The 21,143-nt window shown below is 38.8% G+C and overlaps 1 protein-coding gene across 1 annotated transcript in view; it reads right to left on the reverse strand.

Annotated features, from left to right (window-relative positions):
- The window catches only part of LCTL (lactase like), a 32,910-nt gene that overhangs the window by 2,747 nt on the left and 9,020 nt on the right, over window positions 1-21,143 (reverse strand). Inside the window, 6 exon segments of the mRNA XM_020982918.2 lie at window positions 256-455; window positions 1,327-1,453; window positions 1,761-2,035; window positions 15,305-15,466; window positions 15,564-15,618; window positions 20,964-21,059. Of these exon segments, the coding sequence (XP_020838577.1) occupies window positions 256-455; window positions 1,327-1,453; window positions 1,761-2,035; window positions 15,305-15,466; window positions 15,564-15,618; window positions 20,964-21,059 (915 nt within the window).

Raw genomic sequence — 21,143 nt, forward strand, 5'->3', positions numbered from 1 at the left:
GCATAACTAACCATAGAAGGGAAGAGAATAGGTGCAGCTAGTTGGCGCAGTGGATAGAGCACCGGCCCTGAAGTCAGGAGGACCTGAGTTCAAATGTGGCCTCAGACCGAACACTTGACACTTACTAGCTGTGTGACCCTCGGCAAGTCACTTAACCCCCACTGCCAAAAAAAAGGGGGGGTTGGAAGAGAATACCTGTTGCCGTCCCCTCTGGTTGCCTTGTTATGAGTTAGAATGAACATCAGATCATCTCACCTCTATTGGATTAGGAAATCCATTTGCACTGATGATATTTTTATAGTATTGAACTGAAGCCTTAGGATATCGAGGTTTATTCCTGTTGTTAAATTCAACATAAAAGAGTCCATATCTGTGTGAGTATCCATTTTCCCATTCAAACTTATCAAGCAGAGACCAGGAAGTATATCCTTTTACATTAACACCATCTTTTATAGCTGAAAACAAATTTCCATTAAAAATAATTTTAACATTTACTTCAGCCTATATGGTTCAGTGAAAATATGTATTAAAACTACATTTCCTGAAATTTTATCAAATCCTGAACATTTATAGAATCAAGAATTGCAGGAGGCCACAGAAGGTATCTAGTTTACTCTCTAGCTCAGAGGGGATTATTCAAGTATAAATGTATGAGATGACTTTTGAGTTCCTTGTGAACTCTTGAGATTATCTTTTGGAGAACTGCCTCTGTAACATCCTGAATAAATGGACTTGAACATTTGAAGCAGCAAAGTGAGGGAGAACCCATGACCTCCTGAGCCAGAGCAACTGCACTTTTGGATGTCTCTTAACTGTTTGGAGGAGTTTTCATTATAGCTAACCTAAATCTGCTTTTCTGGTTCTGCCCTCTGGGACAAACAGCAAATTCAGTCTTCCATATGACATCTGCTCATCTAGTTGAAAGCAACTATCATGTTCTGTTATGAAACTGCTGTCCCTCTATCGTGTCTTCTCCAGTATAAGTGTCCTCAGTCCCTTCTCTTGATAATTCATGTGTTGTGAACTTGAGGCCTTTTCCTATCCTGGTTCTATGGATGCTCTTCATTTTATCATTGTCCTTCCTGAAACATGACAACTCACTGAATACAATACTACACTCGTCATATCATCAGGGCTGAGTAGGATGGGATTATTGCGTATGTTCCAGACACTGTACCTCTCTGATCATATTCTAGGGTAGTGTTTGTTCTTTCAGTAGCCATATGGTATTGTTGACCCATGATGAGTTTGTGAGTCACCAAAATACCTAGATGAAAACAACACTTTTTGAATTAAAAAAATAAAATGTTTACAACTAATTCTCACCTTTTAGCATTTCATTAATGTATCCTTTGAGGTAGTGTATTCTCCACTCATCACACAACTGAATATGATTTAGCTTTTCAGACACACCATTTTCTGTCACATAAATGAGAGGATTGCCATATTGTGTCTGAAAAGACAAATTAATGTTTGAACCAGCTATGGAAGGTGTTGGGGGTCAGATGGGAAAAATATGTAGAGAATATCTAAAATGCTGGCTTTTGAGTCAGATGAGTAATAGCAGGTAACTATGTGTACTCTTGGTTGAACCTACCAATATCCTAACTCTGTTTAGAATTTTATGTATACCAAGAAGCATATTTTATGTTTAGAGAATAGTTGGAAGAGGGCTGTATACAGTTTTTGTCTGTGTTTTTTTTTTTATCAGAACAAGGATCTTTAGTAACTTCCTATAAAAAATGCATTGTAATAATTACCTGAACAAAGTTGAGGAGCCTCCTAAATCCCCATGGCACCAAATGTGGCCAATTAGAGCCTAAATCTGACCAGTTTGGGTCAACTAATTCTGCTGTATCACGATCGTTTTGATAGCTGGGCCCTTGACGGGAAGGATGCTTCTTTTCTGTGATGTATCGAGTAGTAAAGTGACCTAATCCCAAGAAGTCAAATGTGCCTTTAATGTCATTTTTTTCATGGATTGAGAACACTGGTAACCTTGACATCACCAGGCCTTGTTCTGTACTCTTTCTGCCTATCATGAAAGAAAAAAAGTAACTTCAAAAAGTAGTAATTTTCCACAAATATTTTTGGCTTTAACAACACATGATAGTAATATTTACAATCTTGATTTAAAAGGTGATGTTTAAGTCCTGGGATTTAAGATTAAAGTATCTATGAACAAAAACTTTAGTCTTTTATAACAATTTTAAAATGTTAAAACTACAAAAATAAAACTTTGATTTGGCAAAGCATCACTTTATGAGTAATGTGTCTAAAATCTACCTGCAAATTGAATTGCCAGAAGCTTCTGATTAAAGAAAGTCCATTTTAAAATAGTGAGTTGTGAAATATACCTTAAAAGAATGTTGTATTATTACTTTTAAATATAATTCCAAAATGCAATTAAAAGTAAGTGCCCAGAAGGATAACGATTAAATAATTCTTATTTTACATGTACCTATCATATATCCAGTCAATGAGGAGGTAAAGAAATTCTGCAAAAAACTTTTAAAAACCTTTTAAATTAAATGAACACATACCATATGGTTTCAATGCAGAGGTTAACTGGCAAAAAAAAAATGTTGGGAAACATGCTTTGGTAAGAAACAGGAACTAGAGGCTTTATAGACTGTATAAAAACCTCATGTCTGCACCACACATACTTAAGAGTTAGGAAGTACTGCACATAATCTCGCGCACAAAAAAAATTGATTTTGTTCTGATAAACAGTGGGGGAGTCATTTCTCTGTACGCATCATTGACGTTAGGACAAAAATCAACGTCAATGCCAAAATGAGATGATATTTGAGATGATCCAACCTAACCTATTGATCTAAACAAGCTGTTCACACTGGAAAATGGGAGATGGATAAAAAATCTGTTATGGACACAGACTGTCACCATTCAGATTGAAATTTAACTGATGTAAAAAAAAATTACAGAGGAGACCTACAGAAAATACTACAAATTGCCACTCAGCCAATAAGCACTTATACTTGCCAAGTGAAAAAAAAGTTGGTAGTCAAGGGCAGCCCCAGTTGAGAACATAGATTTGTTGGCAAAACCTTACAAAGTTTGAAATAGAAAAGAACAGCTCTATCATTCAGCTAGGATCATCTTTCATACAGGCTAGAATTTCTACAGTATGGTTATTCCTTCTGGCAGTAAGGAATCACTCCTTAAGCAAATGTGACTATTTGAACTAGATTAAACTCCTTGAGCTTAGAACATATCTATTCACGTTGATGTAGAAGTGGGGTTGAATTTCAACGTTCAATTTAATAAAAATTTAATAAGATAGCCAATTATAAGCAATACTACTTAATGAAAATCAGTGACAGGAAACAAGTTTGCCAAAACCTTGGGAAACAATCCAAATAAATGTCATCTGAAAAGGAATTAAGTATGAACATCGGTTCACAACAAAGATGAGAAATGGAGAATATGTATGTTAAAGATTTGCAAAAGTTCTTATTCCATTGACAGTAGAGCAATCAGATTTGGATCCAACAGATTCCTCCCACTAATTCTTCAGTCTCTTCCTCTCTACTGGTTCTGCTGCCCTACAAACATGCACACATCTCCTCATCCTTAAAAAACACTTATGTAGTCCAACCATAACCACATCATCTCTCCTTCCCTTCTTGGCTAAGCCTTTGTCATTTAAAACTTTAGAACCTTGCCTCTTACGCCTTCCTTAGTCCACACGCTCTAAAATACAACACTGGCCTACTTGCTGTTCTTCACACAAGATACGCTATCTCCTGTTCCAAGACTTTTGTAATAGTTCCCCCTACCTGAACTCTGTCCTTACATCCACCTCTGAGTTTTCTTGTCTTCCTTTAAGACAACTCAAATCTTACAGGCCTTTCGTGGGCTTTCTCTCCCCACCCCATCCTAATCTGCTTTTGAGATTATCTTTCATCTACTCTTTCTTGCATGTACCTATTTACACATCATTTCCCCATCAGAATGTGAGGTCATTGAGGACAGGAACTATCTAGGCCTTTGTGTCCCCAGTCCCTACCACAATACCTAACACACAGTAAAAGTTCAAGGAATGCTGGTTGACTAACATCCCCTGACGTTATAGAAAACAAAGCGAAAGATCCCTCAGGATAGAACATATTCTCAAAGCAGATCTTTGAAGGCATTGGGGTTTATTTTATCCCCAAGATATTTGAAATAAATAGAAAAATATTCCTCATTGCTATTGCAAAAAAAATTGAGAAAATAACTAGCAACCCATATTTTTCATCTCTATAAGATTTTTATCAGAATAAGCAGCAACCTTATTGAGGGTGCCCTTGAAGAAGGCATGAGAAGGGAATACATAGACTTTTGCGAACTCTATCATTCCACATCTTTCTGGTATCAGTTGACTGAAAGGTACAGAAAATGTTTGTACAGTGAAGTCTTCCTGTGTGCAGAAGGCATTGTGCTGATTTTGTCAAGACTGGGGACACTGCAGAGGTTCTTAAATGAGATGTATAATCACTAAGAAGAATTTAATAGACTTGAAATGATGCTTTCTGATTGCAGCTCATAGAAAACCAAAATCTTCAAAATCACCCAATGGGCGAAGAGGTGAATGGCAAACATGAATAGGTAGTGGCTCATTACCAACAAAGAATCATGTAGGAGGAGCATACGAAAGATAGCTTTAGAGATAGATGGTCAGAAAAGGAGATGGACTGGACATGTTGTGAGAGATAGCTGCCTCCATAGTCCACAGGTTTCACTGATGTCATATGATCATATGTTTAGAGCTAGACGCCCCTTGTTATAAGAATGAGGAAATGGGTCCAAGAGAGTAAGGGTACAACAATAGTAAACACCAGAAGGCTGCTAAACTCGTCCTCCAACTCCGGAGCCAAAGGTCTTTCCACAATACCATACTACCTCCTATGTGATAGAAATCTAGAGAAAGGCCCAGAGCCTTGAGTGGGTCCCCTGTGAACAGTTTATGGGATGATGTGAATAAGAATCAAGAGAGGTAATGATCTTTGTTGTTAAGCCAAATACACAGATCGATGATGACATTCAAAGGATGGAGCTTTATACTGTAATTGTGAACAAGATTTTAGAATGTTTTTATTACTGAAGGTAATATTAGTTTGCTTAGCAAAACATTTCTTCACATCATACAAAAGGAGGCCAGTTTACTAAGTCTAGTCTGAACTATAAATTTTTATTTTAAAGGTTAATGCTTCACTTCTGGGCTACATGGCATGGCTAATGTGATGATGAATGAACTAGATACTTTTCCCAGTCCCCACTAACTCACAACGCCAACCTCTCCTAAAGGATTGTGTGCCAGATCTGAAGCAATTACAGCTGAATCCACAGAACAAAAAGAATAAACTTCAACAAAGTAAAATATTCTTATTGGCTTTAGAGAACACTCTTAAAGCACTCTTTCAATACCCCTCCCCAATGAACCTTCACATTCCTGGCTGGGATGCACCAGCACAAACTGACCCATGGACTTGGGTCTAGGGCTCACAATGGGATCTCCTCCCGCTTCAAAGACTTAGCTGGCACCCTTTATCTCCTGCTCATCCCCAAACTCACAATAAGCAGCAGACACTAATTCTGCCTATCCATATAAGAATGGGTAGAGCATGCTACCGTCTGCCTGAAGCGGTCCCTAGGTTAGGAGCTCAATGTTGCAGAGTCTCTGGAACACCTTCCTACAACCCTTTTAAAAAAAATAACATGCTTATTCACCCCAGCAAGAAAGGATGGGAAAGAGGGCCAACATGAGTGACTTTGCTGGGTCAGAAGGAAAGGAGACAGTCCTGGACCCCCAGAGAACTAGATCTACTAAGGATTGGAAACAAAGACAGTTAAACCCAAGTGGGAGGAGATGGAGACAACTTTCCCATTCAGCCCTAGTGTGTACACCTATGGCATGTACAACCATTAAGTGAGTGAAATGGGAACATAACGCAAAAGGGCTAAGACACCAAGGACTTCTCAAAACTCCAAACCCAGAGCACAAGCAGATAAATCAACAGAGGGGATCCCTAAACTAGAAAGAAAGATAAGTACTAAATCCTCAAGGAGATTACAAAACTTTTAATAAACATTACAAGAAGAGCATTAACCAATGTCTAATGAAACACTGGATCCTGGGAAATCCCAAAGGAGCATGGAACAAAAAATTTAAGGATGATATAAAAGACAAATCCACAAGAAGAAATTAGGAATGAATATGTCAGATGTTATAGCTCTAAATGCTTAAAAAAAAAACCCCAAAACTTGGCAATAAGACAAAAAAAAATTTCAATCCATAGTGGAGAATTTCTCCAAAGAAATTAAAGAGTAACAATTAGAATATAAAAATGCCAAATATAAATATATAAATATGACTTTGCTATAAAGAATATAAAAACACTAAAGTAGAGAGAAAAATCTGATAGAAAAGGAGCAAGAGGCAAGAAAGTTTTTTTTTTTAAATTCATGTGCAAACCAAAACCATTAATAAAGGCAAGGTGCATAGATAAGGATCAATTGGTCTACCAGAAGAATGGGACAAATCAAAACACCTGGACATCATAATGCAGGAAATAATATAAGTACCTAAAACTTCTGAAAACAGGAAACAAAGCACCAGTCTAAAAAATCCAGACTTCCTGTGGGAGGCGAGGGAGATTGAGAGAGACAGACAGACAGACAAACACAGAAAGAGAGAGACCTCTATGCTTCAAACTCCAAGACATGTAGTCATTAAATTTAACAATTCCAATGACAAGCAACAAATTCTGCAAGTGGCCAATTGATCTTTATCTATGCACCTTGTCTTTATTAATGGTTTTGGTTTGTATATGATTGCTGTATCCTTATTAAGTCTATGGGACAATAGTAAAGGTAAAAAGTAAATCTTTACAAATAGTAAAGATTAGGACACAAGTGGTGTCCTTAAATACTGCTCCTTATCAAGCACAGGGGGTGGAGAAAAGTAGATTCAGGAAGCAAACAACTAGTTAAGAAGATAGTGTCTGAAAATGGAATTTGAATATCTGAACCATAGCTTAAAATGTAGGAATTACAAGTTCCTGATCAAGGATGGAGGGCACCTACTGAGTTGATGAGAATGTATCTGCATAGTGTCTTGCAAATATAATCAGATTGGCTTTAGATTGAAAATGATGGAGGTATAAAAACTTCCTACAAACATCCATCAAAATAAATGCCATGGAGAATTTCTAGTTTCATATACATATGAAGAATAGCCGTTGATACACAAAAGTTCACCAGGAAAAATCTAAGAAGGGAGACATGGCCTCAAATATCAGTACATCAGTGCTCAAATTATAAACAAAAAGCAACTTGAGCTACAAGAATTAGTCTAAGTAGGCAAATTTTACCTTATAGAAATAACTGGGAACTGATGAGATGAAATCCATGACTAGACTATGACTCTGGAAGGGTATGCCTTAATCAAAAGAAACGGAATAAGTAAAGGGGCTGGGGGCAGCATTGTACATTAAAAAGGTATAGTTGTGGAAGGAAATCCAGGAGCCATGAGGGAAAAGCATGGTAGAGAGCATCTGAGTGAAGATCAATTAAGGCAGAAATAGAAGAGATATTAGGGGCAGCTAGGTGGTGCAGCAGAGAAAGCGCCAGCACTGCAGTCAGGAGGATGTGAGTTCAAATGCGAACTCAGAAACTTAGTAGCTGTGTAACCTTGGGCAAATCACTTAACCCTGTTTGTTTCAGTTTCCTCATCTGTAACTTGAGCTAGAGAAGAAAATGGCAAACCCATTCTAGTCTCTTTGCCAAGAAAACCCCAAATAGGGTCACAAAGAGTCAGATACAAATAATCGACTAAACAACAACAGAAAATATTTTGCATACTAGACCACCTAGACAGAAAGATGAAATAGATGCGCGGTTTGGGAAACAGATTACAAGCCTGGCGTAGCAGTATGGTGTAGTGATGGGAACTTCGATCATCCGGACAGCTGCTGGTACTCTTTCTCAAAAGCAGAACAGTTAATGATTTCCTTACTCCCTTTAATGATAAATTCATCCTGTAAACAACAAGGGGGAAATTTTATTTTGGATCTGATTCTCACTAATAGGAAAGCAATGGTTGCTACAGTGGATATGATGGGAACCTTGGAAGAAAATGAACACTTTATCTTAAAGTTTGTGATAGAGGAAAGGAAAATTGGGCATCATCTGGCATGCACCGTGGATACTAGGAGAGTAGATTTCAGAGACTTAAAAGAAAGTATATGCATGGGTTATAGATTCCACAGATGAAGCAGAATCCCAAGAAGGATGGGAAATTCAAAGATGAAATTCTGAAGATACAAAGATTCAATCCCAATGAGGCACAAAAAAGAAAATTTTGAAGAGACCAATCTGGATGCCCAGGGCATTCACCAACCTAGATTTTAAAAAGATATGTACCAGATAAAGAACACCAGGGCAAATAACAGCACCTGGATATAAAAGTGTGCCATAGTCTTGTAAGAACTAAGTAGGTGTCAAAGCTCAAAAGGAGCGGAGGCTGGCAAGGAAAAAAGGTGTTTTAGTATTTTATTTTATTCTAAAGCTCTGTTGTGGAAAAGAGGAGGATCAAAGGCGGGATACGATCCTACCTGATGTGGGATGACATTAACGATAAATGATGACAAAGAAGGGAGAGTGCTCAAAACCTATTCTGCTACCATTTTCTCTGCCATGGATAATTATTTTTGGCCTGGAAAGGATAGAACAGAAATGCCTGTCAGGTGATTGATACCTGAGGACATTAAGGAGATAGTAAGAAACACCAAACTGTCTTTGATGAGCTCAAGTAACCTGACCCAGATGAACTGCTTCCTCTGGTACTGAAAGAATGGCAGATGATATGTCTGAGCCATTCTCAGGATTTCTGATATGTCTAAAAATGTGAGTGCTGACTGAATCCTTTCCTGTATTTGCCACACATACAAGGTCTTTTTTTCTCCTGAATCGACTCTTTTTTTTTCTTTTTGGAGGAAATCAAGGTTAAGTAACTTGCCCAGTATCACACAGCTAGTTAAGTGTCCGAGGCCACATTTGAACTTGGGTCCTGCTGACTCCAGGACTGGTGCTCTATCCACTGTGCCACCTAGCTACCCCTCCTGAATGGACTTTTATGAATGTTCAGGACTATTCTCTGAATGAAGCCTATGTCAAACTAAATACATTGATAGAATTTCTCCTCCATATGGATCATTTGACAACTAGTGAGATCAAGCTTTCTTCTGTTCGAACCTTTTGCCAAGCTCATCACATTCCTAGGGTTTCTCCACTCAGATTTTTTTGATGACCATGAAAAGTTTATTGATATGTGAATTCTTTAGGACACATCACATTTACAGGGCTTCTCTAATGCAATCTAATGCCTAGGGAATTTGGTCTCTCTCAGTGATACTTCATAGACATGCAGGACAGGAGAGGTGCCACAGGACAGGAAAAAGATAAATATCCCAATATTCACAAAAGGAAAGAGAATGGAAGATAGAGGAAAGGAAAACTGGGCATGGTCTAGCATGCATTGTGGATACTAGGAGAGTAGACTGTAGTCTAGTGAGCCTGACTAATTCCTGGTAAAATTCTAGAATCTATTATTTAAAGTGATAATTAGTGAACATCTAGAAAAAGAAACAGTGATCTCAATGGCTTCATCAGGATGAATATTATTTCCTTTTTGAAAGTTACCAAATTAATAAATAAGGCATAATACAAGATCTTGTCTACCTAAGTTTTACCAAATAATCTCATAATCTTTAATGCTACCATTGTAGGAAAGATCTGGCCTAGACAATGGTACAATTAGGTGAATCTAGTACTAGTTAAATGGCAAAACCCAAAGAGTGGTCAACAGTGTTTCAATGTCATCTCAGGAGGATGTCTCCAGTGGACTGCTACGGGGATCTGTACTTGGCCTTATACTGGTTGATATTTTTCTCAATGACTTACAATATAAATAAAGTAGACATAGATATAGTATATGTAGTATAGTAGATATCCTATTTATAGTATAGTAGATATAGATATAAGGTAGATATAGTATGTACAATATGGTAGATACAGATAGAAAATAGATATAGTATAGTGGATATAGATATAAAGTAGATATAAGATATAGTATATAGAGTGTATTAGATATTGATATAAATAAAGTACATATAGTTTTAAATAAATAAATATAGATAAAGTTATAGGTAGTATAAACACAAAGCTAGGAAGGATAGCTAACAAAATGAATGATGCAATCAAGATCCAAAAAGATCTTGGAATGACTCAAATAAAATTAGATTCTCTTATTTAATGGGGATAAATACAAAGTCTTACATTTATGTTCAAGAAACTGACTTCATAAACATAAGATGGAGGAGGTACGGTTAGATCGTGTGTCTGAAAAAGTCGTGCAGGTTTTAGTAGAGTTCACTCCAACATCAATCAACAGCGTGGCGCTCCTGCCAAACGATCAGAGGTGGCCTCGGACTGCATGAAGAGAGCACAGCTCACACAAAGAAGGAGCTCTTAGCTCCAGGGTAGCCTGCCCCGGTGAGACCACATTTGGAGCACTGTGTTCAGTCGATAAAGCATTTATTAAGCACCTATGTTCCAGGCACCGCAGTAAGCTCCAGGGATACGGGGAAAGGTAAAAGATAGTTCCTGCCCTTGAGGAACTCACAATCTAATGGAAGAAAGGGCACTCATCAGCTGGAGAGCATCCCAAGGAAGGTCACCAGAATGGCAAAGCGCCTCAAATTCATGCCGTGGGAAGAACCGTTGAAAGAACTGGGGATGTTTAGCCTAAAGAAGACCCAAGGAAGACAGGATAAATGACTTCGAATATTTGAAAGGATTATGCTATGGATTGTTCTGCTTGACCTGGGAACAATGGGTGGAAGTGGCAAAGAAGGAAACTTAGGCTTGTTTTAGGAAATACTGCCTACCAATTGTTGTTGTTCTGCTGTTTCTGACTCTTCATGACCCCATCCGGGGTTTTCTTGACAAAGATACTGAAGTGGTTTGCCATTTCCTTCTTCAATTCATTTTACAGATGAGGAATCTGAGGCGAACACAGCTAAGTGCCAGGGCCAGGGCCACACAATTCATGTGAGGCCAGATTTGAACTCATGAAGATGAGTCCTTTTGACTCCAGGGCTGTCACTCTATGCATTGTGCCACTTCACTACCCTAATAACAATTAGAACTATTCAAAAGTCAGATGGGCAGCTTCAGGAGCTAGTGGATTTCCCCTTAATGCTGGTCTTCAAGCAGGGGTTTGTTGACCATTTGTTTGCTATGTCATATAGAGTATTCCACCATGTATTGCCCTAGATGACCACCAAGGTCCCTTTAAATCTGAAATGTGACTCAGTAAGTAGGAAGTAAGGAAGTAGGGGCAACAAATGTTGTAGAGGAATTTTTCTAGAAGTTTGGCTATGAAATGGAATAGGAATATGGCATGATATCTGAAGGAGAGGGAACAGGAGAATCAAGGAGGAGGTTTTTAAAGATGGGGGAGACATCTAACTGTACCTCCTCCGTCTTATATTTATGAAGTCAATTTCTTGAACAGAAATGTGAGACTTTCTCAAAATGGGTTCATGATTTAGATATAAAGGCTGGTACTATAAGCAAACTGGGAGAGCATGGAACAGTTTATCTATCAGATCTACAGAGAACAGAAGAATTCATAACCAAACAGGAGACAGAGAACATTACGAAAAGCAAAGTGGATAATTTTGATTACATTAAATTGAAAAGTTTTTGTACAAACAAAGCCAATGCAACTAAGATTAGAAAGAAGGTAGAAAATTGGGAAAGAATTTTTACAACCAGTCTCTCTGATAAGGGCGGTCATTTCTAAAATATGGGGAGAATTAAGTCAAATTTATAAAAATACAAGCCATTCCCCAATTGATAAATGGTCAAAGGACATGAACAGACAGTTCTCAGATGAAGAAATTAAAGCCATCTATAGTCATATGAAAAAGTGCTCTAAATCATTATTGATTAGAGAAATGCAAATCAAAACAACTCTGAGGTACCACATCACACCTATCAGATTGGCCAACGTGACAAAACAGGAAAATGATAAATGTTGGAGAAGATGTGGGAAAATTAGAACACTAATACATTGTTGGTGGAGTTGTAAAATGATCCAACCATTTTGGAGAACAATTTGGAACTGTGCCCAAAGGACTATAAAAATGTGCATACCCTTTGATCCAGCAATAGCACTTCTAGGGCTATATCCCAAAGAGATCATACAAATGGGAAAAGGACCCACATGTACAAAAATATTTATAGCAGCTCTTTTTTTTGGTGGCAAAGAATTGGAAATTGAGATGATGCCCATCAATTGGGGAATGGCTGAGCAAGTTGTGGTATATGAATGTAATGGAATACTATTGTGCTATAAGAAATGATGAACAGGCTGACTTCGAAAAACCTGGAAAGACTTGTATGGTCTGATCCTGAGTGAAGTGAGCAGAACCAGGAGAATGTTGTACACAATAACAGCCACATTGTGTGATGACTAATATAGATAAACTTAACCCTTCCCAGCCGTACAAGGATCTAAGACATCTCCAGAGGGCTTGTTATAGAAAATGCTGTCCACATCCAAAAAAAGAACAACGGAAGTTGAATTGCTATTTTTTTTACTTCTGTTGAGTTTTGTTTCCTCTTTCTGATGGTTCCTCCTATTGCTTTTAATTTTTACTTACAACACCACTAATGTGAAAATATGTTAACAGGAATGTAAATGCATAGCCTATATCAGATCGTGCGCCGTCTTGGGGAGGATGGTGGGGAGGAAGGGGGAGAAAAATTTTAAACTCAAAAGCATATGGAGGTGATTACTGATAAATCAAAATAAATTAATAAAAATTTTTAAAAAAAAGGAATGTAGGGGCAGCTAGGTGGCGCAATGGATAGAACACCGGCCCTGAAGTCAGGAGGACCTGAGTTCAAATGCGACCTCAAACCAAACACTTGACGCTTACTAGCTGTGTGACCCTGGGCAAGTTACTTAACCCCAATTGCCTAAAAGCAAAAAAAAAAAAATAATAAGACTTTCTATTTATCCCCATTAAATAAGGGAATCTAATTTTATTACAGATATTCCAAGATCTTTTTGGATCCTGACTGCATCATTCAGTTGGTTCTTTGTTTGTTTGTTTGTTTTTTTAAGGTAGCCAGCAAGGAACTGGTTAGAGTAGACAGATAGCAAGGTCTTGTATTTGCTGTGCTTCTCAGGTGATTATCTAACTATAAAGATATGATTTTATATGTGAATACCCTCATATTTGCTTAAGTTTATGTTTGCCCTTAGTGAATATATAGACTATCCTGAAAGGTTTTACAGCCATGAGAAAGCAGGCATGTGGACCACTGTCCTTTTAACCAGAGGTGTCAAACACATGGCAGGTTATAGTGCAGCCCACAACACTCCCAACTATGGTCTGAACCAGATTCAGATTTAATTGGGAAATATTTAACAAAATAAATAAAAAATAAAAAACAAATAAATAAATAAATTGGAAATACAATAACACGTAGATAATATCAGTTTAGTGGCCCCTGTTTTTATTGTAGTTTGATACCATTACTTATTCTCCCTTGAGGCAGCTAGCTAAAATGCCAGGCCAGGAGCCAGCAAGATGAGTTCAAATCCAGCCTCAGAGCTAGCTGTGTGATGCTGGGCAAGTAACTTAATGCTGTTTGCCTCAGTTTTCACAACTGTAAAATGGGAATAATAATAGCACCTACTTCCCTGGGTGGTCATCAGGATCAAATGAGATGATATTCGTAAAGTGCTTGGCACAGTGCCTGGCACGTGGTAGGTGCTATATGCTTATATCCTCCCTTCCCCCATTAAGAACACCATCCATGAGTTTTTCCATTTAAAAAAATCTTTCCTATTCTGAGTTTTCTTGAATATCCGTTCCCAAGTGTTTTTTTTTTTTTAAACAGTTGTATCGTCTCTAGCAATAGCATCTAGTTGGTGCAAAAGATAGAATGCCAGGCCTAGAGTTAGGAAGCCCTGAGTTCAAATCTAGCCTCAGATACTTACTAGTTGTATGACCTTGGCTAAGTTACTTAACCCTGTTTGCCTCAGTTTCTTCATCTGTAAAATGAACTGGAGAAGGAAATGGCAAACCACGCCAGTATCTTTGCTAAGAAAACCCCAAAAGGGGTCACGAAGAGTCTGACACAACTGAACAGCAAAATTGCCTCTAGCACTGATTTCTTCTGGTTGTGCGTGGTCTAATCCAATGGTTCTTCCTGACTGTGTCTTAAGAGGATATGAAAGATAATGCCTTGTAGACAGTGTCATGATTTGAACAGGTTAATTCTGTCTGGAGACACTGGAAGAGCAGGTAAATATCATCCACATCTAATCTCTTAGACTACATCTTTCTGGGTGGTGAGTCCTTCAGAATCATACATTGGGCCCACAAGTAGTCTCAGCCTGGGCAAGATAGGAAGACTCAGTCTCAAAAAAGCAAACAAAAACAAACAAACCCAAGTAAAATTTTTACTCCCCTTTCATTTTCCTGCAGCTTAAGAGAGAAAAAAGGGACGAGAGATTGTTTGAGGGACAAGAAGAGAGAAGTAAAAAAGGAAGAAAACACAGGAATGAAAAAAAATCTAAGTAATTGGTGAGCTCATTTTCTCAGTATTCTTAGGTTGCTTTCCGGATAGAAACAGTTAATTCCCTATTCTTTGGTGGCTTATTATCCAGTTTATGGCTTATCTAGGCCATTTACTACCATTTATCTTACTTCTGTTTCCCCAGCTTTTTATTCTTTTCACATGAACACTGTAACAGTAGGTTCATGACTATTCTATTTGTTGTTATTTGGTTGTTTTCCAGTTGTGTCAGACTCTTCATGACCCCATTTGGGGTTTTCTTGGCAAAGATACTAGAGTGGCTTGCTGTTTGCTTCTCCAGCTCATTTTACAGATGAGAAAACTGAGGCAAGCAGGGTTCAGTGACTTGCCCATGGTCACACAGATAGTAAAGGTCTGAGGCTGGATTTGAACTCATGAAGGTGAGTCTTCTTGATTCTAAGCCCAGATCTCTATCAACAGCACCACCTAGTTGTCCATTCTGCTAGAATTATGGAATGAAAGAGTTGGGAGGAAACTGAACTTTATTAATCTCCAGTCTGAATGGAAGAAATGACTTGCAGAGACTAGAACCCAGATCTTCTGATTCCCAGTTTAGCCAAACAATGCAATCTACCACATTGCCCCTCCAGTTGGGATAGGAAGAGTCCAGCTTACTCACCAATGTAGTCCTTCATAACTTGGGGGTAGTCTCCTGCATAAATGGGGTTTGCAAACCAGCCTAAACAGAACTGCATGTATCTTTCAGCAGCCTCGATGTCCTTTGGGTTGGTAATGTCCACGGGCTCCCCCCAGTTGCAGGTTAATGAAATACCCACCAGTCCTTTGGGAAAAGGGGAAAAATATAAAGGAACGTGTCACCTGACAGAGCCTGTGTTTGTTCCAATTCTGTTTGTGGGTTCTAAATGTCTGAGGCTTACCTTGCTGTTTTTTGCGCCAGGTTTTGTCGTAAGAGTGCCAGACCTTTGCATGGGACTAGAAGGAAAAGAACACACTCTTACAATGCCTCTTGCTAGCTCCTAAGCACCATGAGGGCAGGAACCATATTTTAAGTATCTTTGTATACTCCCTAGCACTAAGAGCAGGGCTTCCTTTGCACATAGTAGGTATTTAATAAATAGTTGAATGAATGTTGCTCTTCCTTTCAAACCCCCTTTATTACCTTATCCTCGGTACCTTCTCCCTGCTTTTTTATTTAGGTCATCCCATCACTCAAGGTCAAGTTCTAATAGTTCAAGACCAAGTTCTACTTCAAAGTCAAGTTCTAGTAGGTAGCTAGGTGGCACAGTAAACTGGAGTCAGAAAGAGCTGAGTTCAAATTCAACCTTAGACACTAGATGTATGACCTGGGACAAGTCACTTAACTGCTCTCTGCCTCAGTTTCCTCATCTGTAATATTAGGATAATAATAGCTCCTACTTCCCAGGGTTGTTGCAAGAGGAAAAAATGAATTAATATTGCAAACCTTGAAGAGCTATATAAAGACTAGCTGTCCTACTCCAGCTTCTGTGACTCCCTTCTCTGCCTTTTACATACAGTCTACAGTCTCTCCACTCTTAGTTCTAAACCATCTACAGTAATGGAGACTAATCATAGTGGGGTAATCCAAGTCATCAAATAATCCAAAAACTTTTTGGCTTTGCAGTGCTTAATGGCATTTGCAGTATATTTATCTTTCTGGCTATGTTTCTCTTGGGCTAAAATTAAATGAATGTTCATTGCCTGAGAATATAGATTCTGGGTGGTAGCATGCTGAGTGATGAGGGGAAAGTCAGCCCAAGATTAAGAATTCATTGTAGATAATTTTAAGAACTCTATTTTATAATTTTATAATCCATTTTTATAATATAATCCAATTTTATAATCCATAAGTGGATAATAGAGTTGACTGGGTTTTTTTTTGCTAAGTATTATAGTAAAGAAAGCTGACCTATTAGCTTAGCATAGACAAATCTTTACAGAATGATTACAGATGATTTGAGAAGTATTTATGCCTCTAAGACAAAAGGTAAGTTGCTGTTTGTCTAACACTGCCACTTGCTCCCTTGCTCATCATCTCTTTCCAACTCCTCTAGGGCCACTGATCATTTCTCTCTCTTTCTCCCAATCTCATTCTTTCTCTATCATCTTCAACCTCTCCCACTGTACTGGAGCTTTCCCTACTTCTACAAACGTGCTCAATCTCCCAAAAAGGAAAACAAAAAATTTGTCTTGCTTTGGCCCTCCCCTCAAGGTATCATCTCATATCTCTTCCCCTTTACTGCTAAATATACTGCCACCATTGTTTCCTGATCCTCCTCTTCTGGAGAATCGGGACATTCTCTGGTTCATGAGCTTCTTCTTGCCTTTAAAACTGGGTGTCCTCTAAGGCTCTGTCCTCGATCCTTTTTCCTCTTTATGCTAATTCTCTTGGCAATCCCTTCCTCTCCCATGGTTTCAGTTATTGCCTCTGCGGAATACTCCCAGATTTATATATTCAGTCCTAGACTCTTTTGTGAGCTTCAATCCTACCTCCATCTGCCTGCCACATATTTCCACATCTCATGATGGCATTTCAAATCCAACATGTCCAAAGTAGAACTTAACTTCCCTTAAACTTGCTGTTCTTCCTACCTTTCCTATTTTTGCTGATGGCACCATACTTTTCCCAGTTACACAAGCCTGAAATGTTGGAGTTGTTTTTGTCTCATCTCCCACTTGCCCACCAAATCCAGTCATTGCAAAGATCACCTTCTACCACATATCTTATATCCATCTTCTCCTCTCCTCTCACGGACACCTAATTCAGGCCCTCATTACCTTTTCCTTGAATTAATGTAATGGGCTCCCAACTAGTTTCTCAGCTTCTAGTCCATTCTCCCCAAATGGCCAAAATATAGGGTTTTTTTAATTTATAAGTTTGACCAAGTTGCATCCCTTCTCAAAAAACTCCAGTACCTTTTTTTATTCTTTGAGGCAATTGGGGTTAAGTGACTTGCTCCGAGTCAAACAACTAGTGATTATGTGTCTGAGGCTGGATTTGAACTCAGGTCCTCTGACTCCAGGGCCAGTGCTCTATGCACTGCGCCACCTAGCTGCCCCTCAGTACCTTCTTATTGGCTAAAATACTGATTTTTAAAGCCATCTACAATCTGACTCCAACTTCTTTTTCCAGCATTATTTCACATTACTCCCATCCGTGTGCTTTTCATTTCAGGCACATTAGAGTCCTAGGTATGTGTCTTATTTTTTGCCCCAATGAATTTGTGTGGGCCATCTTCTCTCTGTGTTAAAGTGCTTTTCTTCTTTTGAGGTCCATCTCTGATGCCATTCCCTACAAAAAGTCATCTCTTTCTCAAATCTTCCTGATCCACTTTGCCTGGATCTCACCTTTACCCCATCACATTCTATAACATTTGTGCGTATGTTGTATCCTCTACAATATCTCTCTCTTTTTTTTAGCAGGGCCTAAACTATTTTTCATCTTTGTATCCTTTATATGTATAAGTGACAACATAGTGTTGTCACTTATACTCTCAGTGTGCTGGAGCCAGCTTGAACTAGTCCAGGAGAATCCATTGTTAAATTTTCAGTGTGAGCATTTATACCTCAGAAACTGGCAAAAACTATAAATCAGGGCTTGCTTGATTATTGTGTTGATTGTCTAGACTTAAGAAAGTGATGAAGTAAATGTTAGCAATACAGGTTAAAATTAAATGTGTGTATTGTGTACATTCTCCCCCCAAGAACCAGTTGTTAAACATTACCAGCATACCACTGCTTATACTACATGGTAGGCATTTAATAAGCATTGAATACATGAATTTATAAATGAAAAGGCCCTAAAGTTGGTGGATCCCATCCATTTAATGCTTTTCTATGAGTGTGACCACTCAGCAGAGTGCTAGGTACTGATAAGTAATGAGGTCTCTGTGGGGTTTGGCCACAGAGAAAAACAGGCTTTGGAAGAATAGTAACACCATGTGGCAGCCAGCAAGACTTCATTCTGCATGGGAAGATCTCTATGTATTTCAACTGGACCACTTGGTCATGACTTCTACTTGAAGTGCCAGGATAGGAGGAACTCTTAGTCATTAGTCATTTGGCCATAATGCCAGAAATAGTGTGATACTTGTTTTAGTTGCAAGGTTATGCTATTCTTTGGCTAATATGTGAATGATTTACATTTTCTAGAATGAGACCCTTGGGGCCAATGTAATTTTGAGGGTTGCCAAAAGGCTTCCTTGCCCTCAAGTATCTGTCTTATTGACCTATCATAGTCTCCAACACCCCCATTAGAGTCTTTTGAAGTTAAGGTCTTGGCCCCAGAAGCCCCCTTAACATTAATATTTTGTTGTTGTTCAGTTGTTTCAGGTGTGTTTGACTCTTTGTGACTCCATTTGGGATTTTCTTGGCAAAAATGCCGGAGTGGTTTGCCATTTTCTTCTCCAGCTCATTTTATAGATGAGGAAACTGAGGCAAATAGGGTTAAGTGACTGCCCTGGGTCACATTAGTAAGTGTTTGAGGCCAGATTTGAACTCAGGAAGATGAGTCTTCCTAACTTCAGGCCTGGTACTCTATCCACTGCACCACCTAACTCCCTTAAACTTATAAATATTACCTAAAAGAGTCCCAACTAAAATCCTAACTTTTTTTTCTCTTAATGTGAGGCAGTTGGGGTTAAGTGACTTGCCCAGAGTCACACAACTAGTGAGTGTTATATGTCTGAGGCTGTATTTGAATTCAGGTCCTCCTGACTCCAGGGCCAGAGCTCTATCTACTGCACCACCTAGCTGCCCCAAAATCTGAACTTCTGCAGGAAAACTTCCTTAACCCTTCTTAATTCTAGTGCCTTCACTCTATGAAATTAATTAAATATATGTTAAATATCTCCTATTTATCCTATACATAGTTTGCTTTGTATAGATTTGTTTGCATGTTCTATGCCCCATTTAATTGTAATCTTGAGGAGAGGAGAATTTTGCCTCTTTTTGTATTCCTAGAACTTAGCACAGTGCCTGGCATATAGTAGGTGCTTAATAAATGTTTAATGAATAATTAATACTCATTTTTCATATTTAGGATAGGTCAGATTATCTGGAGCTCAGGATTTTCTCTTCCCACCAACATTTGTCGGTTCTGAATGATGGAACATTACCATTCAGGACAGGCACTGGGGTGCAATAGTAATGAGTCCTTGACTGGGAGGCAGAATTGGGGGGAAGGAGGTAACATGAGGCCCATGGGCACATGGAATGGGGTGGCAAGAGATCATGTGAAATACACCAAGGGCAAATACAAGATGTGAAAGATGAACTTTACTTCCTGATCAGTTCTGTCTAGGGCCACTCTGGCCAGAATCCCCAGAGATTTGTCCCCCAGGGGCATCTAGGCAAAAGCTATACTTTTTGTATAGCCAATGGAAGGACAACTGTGCTGGGAATCTGGAGATCCAGATTCTCCATTTTCAATGTCCACCACTAATTACAATCCAATCCAATCAGTCAAAACACATTTATTAAGTGCCTCATATGTGCCAGGCTGTGGGCTAGGTGCTGGGGATATAAGTACAATATGTGAAACAATGCCTACTCACAAGGAGGTTCCATTTTAATGGGAGAAGATAATAAATATAAATACAGAGAACAGAAGCATAAGGTAAAGAAATACAAATATATACAAAGGAGTTGAAAAAAGTTTTGGGAAGAAGGCCACTTGGCTGCGGGGCAGGGAGCCCTTCACTGTGTATAGTAGCAGTATTGCTGACTTTGCCATAGTTATGTAAATACTAAATATTTCATTAGAGAAAACAAAAGGAAGTATGTATTCATTAACCAATGACATGCCTTGTTAAAGGTTTCGGGTGGGTACTTACTGTCTCCTCAACTAGATAGAATTTTTTTTTTTTTGGTGAGGGCAGTTGGGGTTAATGACTTGCCCAGAGTCACACAACTAGTGAGTGTTATGTGTCTGAGTCCAGATTTGAACTCATGTCCTCCTGACTCCAGGGCCAGTGCTCTATCCACTGCGCCACCTCACTGCTCCTAGATTGGAAATTTCTTGAGAGCAGCTGCCATGTTTTACAGATACATCTTTGTATTTCTGCCTATGGCACTTACCACAGTGAGTATGGGGTAGTAGCTCAATAAATGCTTGTTTAATCAGCATACATAAGCCAATGGATCATTATCTAACATGTTAAAGTAATATACGAGAGTAAGGTATGAGGTAAAAGGGATAGGGAGACCTTAGAGTCCTGAGTGTGCTTCTGCTTTGAAGCATACTTTCCCTCCCTCAGCCTTAGTCTGCAGCCCAGTGAGGATTTCAGTCTCATTTTTACCTTAATGATATGGTGCGCTGCTGTGTATGCCCCAGTACCTCTGAGCTTCAGTCCAGGTGCATGTCGTCCTGTCTCATAGCCTTCCTTTGCAACTGACTAGAAGAATAAGGGGGGGGGGCAGTGGAACTCAATTAGTCGGGAAACAGCTGTGAAAATCAGTGTTAGAAAAGAGTGGGGTTA

This window comes from Phascolarctos cinereus, unplaced genomic scaffold (assembly GCF_003287225.1).
Source record: "Phascolarctos cinereus isolate Bilbo 61053 unplaced genomic scaffold, phaCin_HiC Scaffold_3;HRSCAF=262, whole genome shotgun sequence".
In the NCBI taxonomy this organism is placed as follows: Eukaryota; Metazoa; Chordata; class Mammalia; order Diprotodontia; family Phascolarctidae; genus Phascolarctos; species Phascolarctos cinereus.